Source organism: Coffea eugenioides, chromosome 2, assembly GCF_003713205.1.
Source record: "Coffea eugenioides isolate CCC68of chromosome 2, Ceug_1.0, whole genome shotgun sequence".
NCBI lineage: Eukaryota > Viridiplantae > Streptophyta > Magnoliopsida > Gentianales > Rubiaceae > Coffea > Coffea eugenioides.
This window is the reverse complement of record NC_040036.1, coordinates 15,731,992-15,742,002: the sequence shown is the minus strand read 5'-3', so window position 1 is coordinate 15,742,002 and position 10,011 is coordinate 15,731,992. Positions and strand designations below refer to the sequence as shown.

At 36.5% G+C, this 10,011-nt stretch overlaps 1 protein-coding gene across 2 annotated transcripts; it reads left to right on the top strand.

The window, feature by feature from the left end:
* The first annotated feature begins 339 nt into the window (after positions 1–339).
* Positions 340–9,154, top strand: LOC113763093. Of its 2 annotated transcripts, XM_027306801.1 has the most exons (7): positions 340–491; positions 669–749; positions 846–888; positions 1,184–1,250; positions 3,400–3,480; positions 8,243–8,370; positions 8,915–9,154. In XM_027306801.1, the coding sequence occupies exons 3-7, from the start codon at positions 884–886 to the stop codon at positions 8,931–8,933; spliced, it is 300 nt and encodes a 99-aa protein (XP_027162602.1). In that variant the 5' UTR covers positions 340–491; positions 669–749; positions 846–883; the 3' UTR covers positions 8,934–9,154. The 2 variants fall into 2 exon arrangements, with proteins under 2 accessions (XP_027162602.1, XP_027162603.1); XM_027306802.1 differs by lacking the exon at positions 8,243–8,370.
* The last annotated feature ends 857 nt before the right edge of the window (positions 9,155–10,011 follow it).

The window sequence follows — 10,011 nt, the reverse complement described above, 5'->3', positions numbered from 1 at the left end:
GTATTTTTTTTTTTGCCAACAACGATAATATTTGTATAATCTACTATCTTATTCTACGTGGAGGAGGAGTTTAAAGAGATTGTATAAGGGGTTAATAGGTGTACAAATCTGATTAAATCAATAATATTCTGGCACCACTATTGGATCATAATACAAGTACTTACGTAACATATTCATTTTCTCTCTATTTACATCAAACAATGGTATATTGATTACAAGCAAAAGTTCAGGGGAGCCAGGTCTTTTTTTTTTTGCCGGATAATACTAATTTGTACGGAATGGAGGGCGAAGAACCTTCTGTTTAAGTGCTAAATGAACTCGAACCAAACCACCACACTTCTTTTTAACTTCTACCGCCAAAAAAGGAAAAAAAAAACGGAAAGAAAATATATTTCCCGAGAAAAAAGAACGATTCATAGGGCATTCAAGGGTGATTCCTGTTTCGGATCCGGAAGCTTGCGGAGCAGAAGCTGGAGGGGCAAGTGGCATGAGTTACGCTATGATTCTTTCTTACTTTTTCACTGTATATGTTCTTTTTCCATTTGCTGATCAGACTCCAATTTACCCCTTCCCGGACGTTTCTGTTTTTCTTCTTTTCTCCCCCTAGAATATTCTTGCTTGTTTAATATCTCTTGCTGATTCATGTTTTGCTTATTAAATTTATGTAGTTTCAGTTCCGAAGCAGGAGGGGATGAAGATGAGTTGATGTTTCGTTGTTTATGATTTTGTAATTTATCTTAATCCTACTGGTATGCACATTGATTTGACCTTCCTTTCATATTGACCTTGATATGAATTGTAAATGCTTGTTTCGGATCTTACTTTTGTCTTCGTTTGTCGTTTAGTTTCCTATTAGGGGAGATAATTGGCACAGGCAAGTTTGATGAGGTATGTTGTCTGCTTTTAGCGTTTTTGAAGTGATTTTGTTTGGACAAAGAAAATTTGCAAGATTTATTTCAGATTTTGTTTTGCTTGCATCATACACACAATTTCCAATCACCTTTTTATCTCACATACATCACATCAGAAAAAGTACTACAGTAACTGGATCAAATAAATCATCCAAATAAATTCTTATCCAAACAAACTTGGTTTTTCAGATTTCAAGTAGTTGTTCTGGGTGGTAGCGAAGCCAAGGCATTGATTTAATTGTAACTAACTACATGTGATGCATTTAGTGCAGAATTGCCGTAAAAAGGGTTATATATTTTGAGTCTACTCAGTTGGATGGAACCATTATGGTCGTAAAGGTAATTACGTTTAGCTTAAGTTTGATTCTAGGACTGAATGGAGAAGAATCATGTGGAGACATTTATGAATAAAAATAAGCAAGAAAATGCTAATATGGGAAATGGCTTGTATATAGAAATTTGGGTAAAATACAAGAAACCCTCTTGTGGTTTCGCGAAAAGACACCTTACCCCCCTATTATTTAAAAACCTCTACATAAACACCCTAACTTTCATAACTAAAATGGAAATTACCTTTTGAACCGGCTGAGCTACCGGCAGCAGGTCAAATACTCTCATTTAACCCGTGGCCTGCTAAATTAGTAGGAATTGACAATCCAATGTATATCCAGAAACGTAAGCTTGAAAGATTTGCCTTGGAACTTTGAATCAAATGCCAATGCAAGTATTAAACACACACACACTCACGGTGGCAATTGTTTTGCTCTTCTCAGTTCTCCCCTGCCCCCAACCCCACCCATAACCCAGAAATGATAAAAGGAAACCCATTTTTTCCAACTTCCCACCTCAAACATAACTCCACTGGATTACGAGTGGTATAATTCCCTTCCCCCCACTGCCGTTACTCATCATCAGATTACCGACAGCCCTGACTGGAGCATTCATTCTAAACCTATGAAGCCATCTCAAGTTGTTGGCCATGGGAGCACTCGCCCATCTGGGAGTCTACAATCCACCCCCTGACCACCAACATCATTCTGCTGACGATTCCAACAATTACATCTTCATTTTCGATGAGAGCACCTGCCCATCCCTCGTCCCCATTCCCGTTCATGTCGTTGCCGCTGCCATCAAGACTAAAGTCCCTGTACTCCAATTTCAAGATTTTCTGCTTTTACAAGAAGGGCGAGAGCCAGAAGCAGAGGAAGAAGCGGAATCGTCAACCTCATCATCATCATCACCCTCACCCTCACCCTCACACGACTGGGACAGAAAAGGTGATGATGATATTTTTCTGCAGAAGATGTGCACCATCTGCTTTTCTTACCATCATTTCTTCGTGGAAACGAATAAGTTCCTGGGCAATCTCCTCAGCTGTAGCTTCAATCTAGAGGCAGAAGGCCATATTCTTCTCCTCATCTGTAGCGGCATGACCACTCCCCTTATGAGTGGATTCCCAAATTTTTCCCAAACATCCCCAATCAATAATTGAGTGGGCACTCAATTCTATGTTTACTACTACTACTATTGAAGAAAATTGCTGAAGAAAATTGATCCCTTGTTCTCTGAGATCCGATTTTAGAGTATTAAAATTGCCATTTTAGAGTCTGTCTACCATTTTGCCATCTCTGAGGAAGAAAATCGTAGGAGTGGCTTTGATTTCCCACGAATTACTGCGCCCCTGTTCCAAACTAATCTGGCATATCCATCATCACTAGGTCACACACCCGGTTACAGGTCCATTTCCGCTTTAGTTATGAAGTTTAGGGTGTTTATGTGGAGGTTTGTAAACGATAGGGGTAAGATGTCTTTTCGCGAAACCACAAGGGGGTTCCGTGTATTTTACCCTAGAAATTTATCCGAAGTTTTGACTCGCAAAATTCACTCTAATATGGGGTTCAAATTCATCTTTGTGAATGTACTTCGAAGTACAAATTTGTGAGAAAAAGGCTCTCTCCTCCCTGTTCAGTAATATATTTTCCTTTTCTTTTTGGGTCTAGAACTTTTTCTTTGTAGAATGAACAATTTTTAAGTCATGGGCTGTTTAGTTTATATAGAAAACTATTTAATTTAAGAGGTTGAAGGAATAAATTGACCTTGTCAATTGATTGTGAAATAATGGAACCAGTGTAATCCTTGATAATAACGAATATACTAATACAAAGTTGTAAAAGTCATATGATTCAAATATCTTTTTCACATTCTCGTTTAGCATCCTCGTGCAGGTGTGTGTGTGTGTATACACATATAAGAAAACAGGTTTAGAGCACTGGATCTGTTTGGAAAAGAACTCCTGCAGCAGAATAAAGTCAAGTTTTCTTGAGATGCATCTAGGCAACATTTGTAATAATCCCTTGCCAAATCTGAAGCATTAGACTGGGCTAATAAATTTTCTATTGAAATTGGAGATTACTTTTAGCTAAACTTGGATTGAAAAGAGAAGGCCGAGCTATCAGATCTTACAACTTGAGATGTGATATTCTTTCAGTTCCTTGACAGAAGGCATCTTTGTCTTGCACCAGACAATGTTGAGTGTACCACTTATATTTCTTGCAACATCCTTGGTAAGGTGAGTCATCTGCTGAATACTCTTGCACTAGGTTGCCAGGCTTACTTCTGTGAGAAGATCAAAAAAGAATGATAAAAGGGAAGACCTAAATACATGCTTTGGTAGTTAGTTTTTTTGGATACAGCTGACAGTAAACATATTTCTTGATCATGTTATTTTCTCAAGAAGCAGCATTTCTTTTCTTCTTTTTTTTTTGGGAGGGGGGGGGGGGTTCTGGGATTGCGCATAGTATTTAGTTTTTAAGTGAAAATCATTTGTTATTTTTTCTATATAGAATTCTGCTTTCCATCATGCATTTAGTTGTTGCTTTTTTTAATAGGTAAAATGAAAACTTTTGAATCAGCACTGGAAGTTTATAAAATAGAAATAATCTCAAACACATGAAGAACCTATGCTATTTACATCTGCTATCAATCTAAGAGAAACACTTAAAAAGGCAGTCATTACTCTTATGCCAACATCCAAGTTTAATAAGTTTTTGGAATCTTTTCTCAAGTTAATACCACGTGTCGAATCATATCCGAGATTGTCTGCATAATATGATACACCATCGCAGCAAAACAAGTCTCTTGAGTTGATCAACAAAAGAGTTGCCAGACCAATTATGGCCCGCTCATTGCAACTCCAAATAATTACTTTCCTCTATAGGTAGTGAACATAAATTACACTTTCTGCTAGATCACAGTAGTCACTTTACAATCAAAGAATAAATGCTTAATGCTCTCATCCACTTGTGGCACGGTACACACCTCACTGAACCCACTTGCATACCCCATCTTTTCAATCTAACAAGAGTGGTCAAATTGCATATACACAATAGTACAAATATGAACCTTGGGATATGGTGCTCGCCTTAGACCATGTTATACCAATATATTTTTGTCCCATGTTGTCTCACAGCTTGCATTGCAGAATTTACTGAAAATTCCCCTATGCTGTTAGCTAGCCAACAGACTCGCATTCAGTTGTTACTTGTATCTAGTAACTTCTTGATTTTTTGATTCATTCAGTTGTATGTCACTGGAGCTTTTAACTCTTTATCCTATCAAGGTCAGGAATTGCAGTGATGCAGAAAGGCAGATGACTGTAAAAAAAAAAAAGGAAAAAAGTGGTATTTATCATAGTTCAATATGGCTGTGATTGACGAGATTTTTGAACTTATGGATTATGCACTCTACTGCATTGAGCCTACTTTACATCATTTTTTCCGTTCACATACATTAACCTGTGGAAGCATTTCAAGATTTTTCATTTTTTAGTATTACTAAATGAGAACCCCGTGGATCAAAGAATTTGACATAAAGGATAGTTGTACATAGAATTGGGAGTAGGGTGGAAGACCTAGAAGGATTCTCGGCTGAGGTTGTCAAACACATGGTTGCGTGGATAAGTACCTTCTAGACTAGAAAAACCAGATAGTGCGTGCAATTTTCGAAGTACATGGTTATTAATAGGTTATGAACTAAGATGGACATATTCCAAACAATGACAAGAGTAATTGAGGAACTAAATGGGATACTGGAACTGATAAAAGAGCTGTGTTGGACAAAGAGAATGTCCATTGCCTGTTTCTTTTCATGCTGCTTCTCAGTGGGAACTTAGGATAGCTAAAGTGTACAATAAATAGTTGGTCATGGCTGAACTGCTGCACTCCCTGAGAGTAAGGACCCACGGACCCTCAGAATATGGCACCATAGATGGTAGAGAAATGCCATTTACATGCTTTAGACCCCTTTTATCTGATTTAAAAAATTTGCAGGGTATGTCTGCATGACCTTCAACTACTGAGAATAGTTTGGCATTCTATTCTCTTTCCCCCTATTATGAATAGCTGCATTTGTTTGTATGCAAATATAGTACACTTTTCTGTTAGCCAGTAATATTTTAATGAGTTGTGTTGTTGCATCATGATTGTTAAAACCAATCTGCTGCATGCATAATATATAAATTGTGCCCTTTGTAGGAATTACCTGTTTTTGTATCTGCTTTCTTCTTTGCTATTCTTCCACCTAAATTTCCCAGAAAAGCAAGCATTCACCAATCCACTGGCAATAGTTCCATGCTCTGTGCTCTTCTCCAATCTACGGTTACTTACTGTCAAATAGCTAACAAAGAAGTGGAGCTGAAGCTCTCTGTTTGTTAGAATGTCTTCCTTTGTTTTTGTGTGCCTCTGTTTTTCTTCCGTTTCCTTTTTTTTTGGGGGGAGGGGTGGTGTGGGGGTGACATGTCTGTGTGTGGATAGTGAAAAATGAAAAAACAAGGTGGTAAAGGAGGAAATGCTGAAAAAGAAAAGCTGCTGCTATAAAGGCTGTTTGGTCAATTTGTTGTGTGGGGTTTTTTCCTGATTTGAGGGGGTGGGGATTGGCTATGGGATCTGTTGCCTGTTTCAGTAGAGGACATTATATGTGAACATTATGCCTATATATGTTCTCTTTGAGTTTCTGCGTAATGAAAATATGAGAAAGGAAGTGATCACTAGGTATTGCTGGTGAGCTGAATGGAAATGGAGCTGCAGTGGTTTTTTAGTTTGGATGATGGATGGGGTGGTTGGCAGGCAGCTATTGCAAGCTATGGCTGTGTTGTGGAGGGATTAGTGTTTCCCAGGGCTTAGTGGATACATTTTAGGATGATATTTTTCCAAGATTTATAATGATTTTACTATTATTTCTGTATATAATCAGTTGATTTACTCATATGGGCAACAAATTTCTACAAGCAAGCAAAACAACACCAGAAAGGGTTTCAGAAATGTAGAGTTACTATATGTGCATGTTGGTGTCTAGAAAAGCAAAGCTAATGAGAATTTGCCTTTGGTATTATTTATATCTAGAATGGTAAAGATAACAGAAGCTCTTTTTACATAAGCTAACAAAACTTTTTTATTCTTAAAAGGATACAAAAAATACAGGAAAATTTAGGTACTGATCATATTCTTCATCTATACAGTATAAGAGAAAAGCCTTCCCCCTACTTGTGTGAACAGCTAAGCAACAACTTTAACTTTCAATCTGACTTTAGACTTTGAATAAGTCAGGACTTCTCCCTAACTTCAGCAATGCATGTGTATCTATTCTTTATTTATCCAGAATTACAGCATAAGGTTGGATAAAATAAAAGAAGTTTAAGCATAGCAAAATAAGATTGAGAACACAAATGGTCTCTTTTAGTTTTTCACCATCTTTATTGTTACTATGAGTACAACTATTTGTTATGTTCATGATTAATAGTTACCTTACATTTAAATTGAGCATGCAATGTGTGTGCGATGAACTATAGTATAACAAAAATATTTCAAAACACTAAATTTCTTATAGCCACTACATCCTTGTATAAGAATGATTTTTCTAAATTGAATCTCTTAAAAATATAAAATTCAGAATTGTATAAAAGATAATATCACTCTGAGGGCAGCAGATGCTTTGTGCATGTCTAGTTTATTTTACTTCTATACTCTAGCATATGCCCTCAGCTTGCTTGTTCTCATTTGCCTTTGTAGTAGTTTTTGCCTAAAAACAAGGATAATATAAAATAAAGCTGATTCCCTCATGTGACAAACATTTTTTCCTGTGGCAAAATTGATCCATTGGAAATATGTAATGTAACAGTCATTCTAGAACTTCATGTTTTTGATAACATGTCTTCGTACGCATAATATTGTTTTGTATAAGAAGCCAATGAATAAATTGTTTAGCTATTTGCCATTAGCACGCAATGCAACTTCTACGTGCATATTTTCTTGCAGAATTTTGGCATTCCTTCCTTGGATAGATGCTCGTCTCTCCAGCCCCTTCTCTAAACTATTGCATTTTCCTCAAGATTTGTCTCTTCTCTGTTGTTTACCTTTGCTCTTAGGACGTTGGTAGAATAGTCACTGTGTTCACAGATTAAAATTTTGAAGTCATAGTAATTTTGTTGCATAAGTGCTAGAGATTCGAGTTGTGCTTTTCGTGTGCTTCACTTTAATATAGCACTCCTATGCTGTACATTATGATGCTACAGGTGTCAAAACAACTAATCGTACAGCTAGAAGATTTTATGATTGATTATTAGTATAATTATTGGGATTTCAACATTCCTGAACTGGACAATTGCATTTTCAGTGCAGTAGCACATTATGCCACATATGCAACAATTGAATTCTGTCAGCTAGTAAATTTTTCCTCAGATAAGCTGCATCCTCCAGATGTTCTCCATATTTCTGCTCGTATCAAACCTTTGCTTTTGTTCTTTCAATTGCTTGAAAATTAGACCAGTCATCTCTTTGTTCGTCTTTAAATGAAAAAAAATCAACGATTTCATTTGAAACCTTAATGTTTGTAATGTGTTTCATTTTGTTTCTTTCAATGTTATCATGAGTTTTTTTTTTTTAAATGTTATCATGAGTTAATCCTTATGTTATTTCTGTATGCAGTTTCGTCCTCTTTAATATGGGGGATGTTCAATTGAGAAAATATTGATGGATAATGGGCTTATAACTGTAAATAATGTGGTATACAGGCTAACTTTAAATCTCTACTTTTTAAACTTGAACTGTAGCTCTAAATCTTTACTAAAGTAGTTTGTTAAATTGTCATAAAGCTAGTACAATAGGCCTATGATGTCTGAATACTTTTGGTATTGGTTTACGTCATTCAACAGGCTTGGATGCTGTAAGGAAAAGTGCTTTTGATCAGCATTTTGTGGTATATGTATATTTTTTAATCTGCTTTATTTCTGCTGCAATTTCCATGGTCACTGCTTGGTTGATGGCAACATCTATCAGACTTCCAGGGTTTTCAGTTGTTGCTATCATTTCAATTCCGTTATGTGCATATCAGGTGTTGTCAATGGGCATTTTCTGCTTAGACACACCATTTTGCATGAAGAGGAAATTCCTCCATGGTATAACAGGTACAGGATGGATTCCCACGCTTGGATGATTGCTTGGATGTAGTTCTTACTTTGGAGGAAATTGGTTTGATGAGACCTTGTTGAAGTAGTGTTAACCACAGTGCCCTATGTTTCTTTCTTTTTTCATTGTGTGCTAGTATGTGTTTTTGTTGTGTTAAGATGTTTTCTGGATAAATGGTGGCTAAATTTCAAATTACTTTCTTAATAGAAACATTACTGTGGTGAATGCAGTTTAGGAGGCTACTTCCATTTTATTTTTCTGCCCGCTAAATTGCTCACTCAACTCTTCTAGAAGACTGCTATCACAGTGTATTCATGTTATCAATCATTTTAAAGGAAAGGAGGTTTTAAGCACATTTTGGTCATCTTGATGTAATTTTCAGCTTTAATGAAGCTCATAAATATCACCGGTTACTCTAGATTAACTGTATTAGTTGAATTTGGTTGATCTCAAATAAAACAACATATGAAATCAGTTTTTGCATGCAACGCATTAGCAAACATGAAATAATCTAATATGTCCTCCTTGTCTGAAACTTTGCAGAAACCTATGCTTGCTGTGAAGCTCATGCCACAGCTGGATATGCATGAGAGAAAGGGAAGATTCCAGGAAACCAATTTCTAAGTGAAGACATCGGCATGCAAAATACCCATGTAATTCTTAAATTTTGCTTAAAGAACATTTAGATGTGATTTCTTTTTTAGCTTTGAACAAAGATTTGCTGGAGCAGTTGGACTCTTTACTGCCATTTGGGAGAATATATTGATCAACATTGGTCAAGCATGTCAGAAACATGCTTCATCTCCAGCCCTGGATGAATCTACAAGTTGTGCTGTGAGGCCTGTTGTGCCTTGTGTCTTACAGAGAGGCTAATGTTAGTGTTGTCTGTTGGGCTCAAGACCGTTGAGATTGACATGAATTCTTAGCTGAATACTGCTGTTTTGCCAATTCTGCTGCCGCAGAAGAGCAAGTAGCTGTGAATCCCACCAACGTACCTTCTAATGTACCAATAGGGGTTAATGATGTATTCTGGGAACAGTTCTTGACTGGAAATCCTGAAGCCGTTGATGCATCAGAGGATCAATCTGATAGGAAAAATACAGAGGCAGAAGAATTGAAATTGAACATCATGATCATGGCAGGTTTTGGTGGAATATGAGAAGTTTAAATAATCTTCCAGAACAGTTGGGACATCTTACTCCACTTGAGAGGAATAAACGTCAGTAGGTCATGCGTCTGCTGGGGTTGATATTTTCTAAATGCTTGATAGTTGGCTCTTTGGTTGGCCCTATAAGATGACTTTCACATGATTTTCAGCGTATCTTATTCTTTATGAACATAACCAGTAATAATAAACTTAATGATTTTGTCATAAAGTAAATAATTTGATACACTAACAGGTCTAAAAGACTTATTTTCTTTTAATCTCTGCTTCGTTGATAGTGTTAATTAACATGGCGTGCTTTCAACAAAGATGCAGAGATTTATGTCGTGGCTAATAGCGATAATCATAATCATGTTGTTTTCGTGTGTTTGATTCCGTTCCATTTTTAAGTTGTAGGATTTTATGTGGTTCAGAAACAATTATTAGTCTCATATTTGGCCAGGTGCCTTGAATGATTATTAATTGCAACTACATA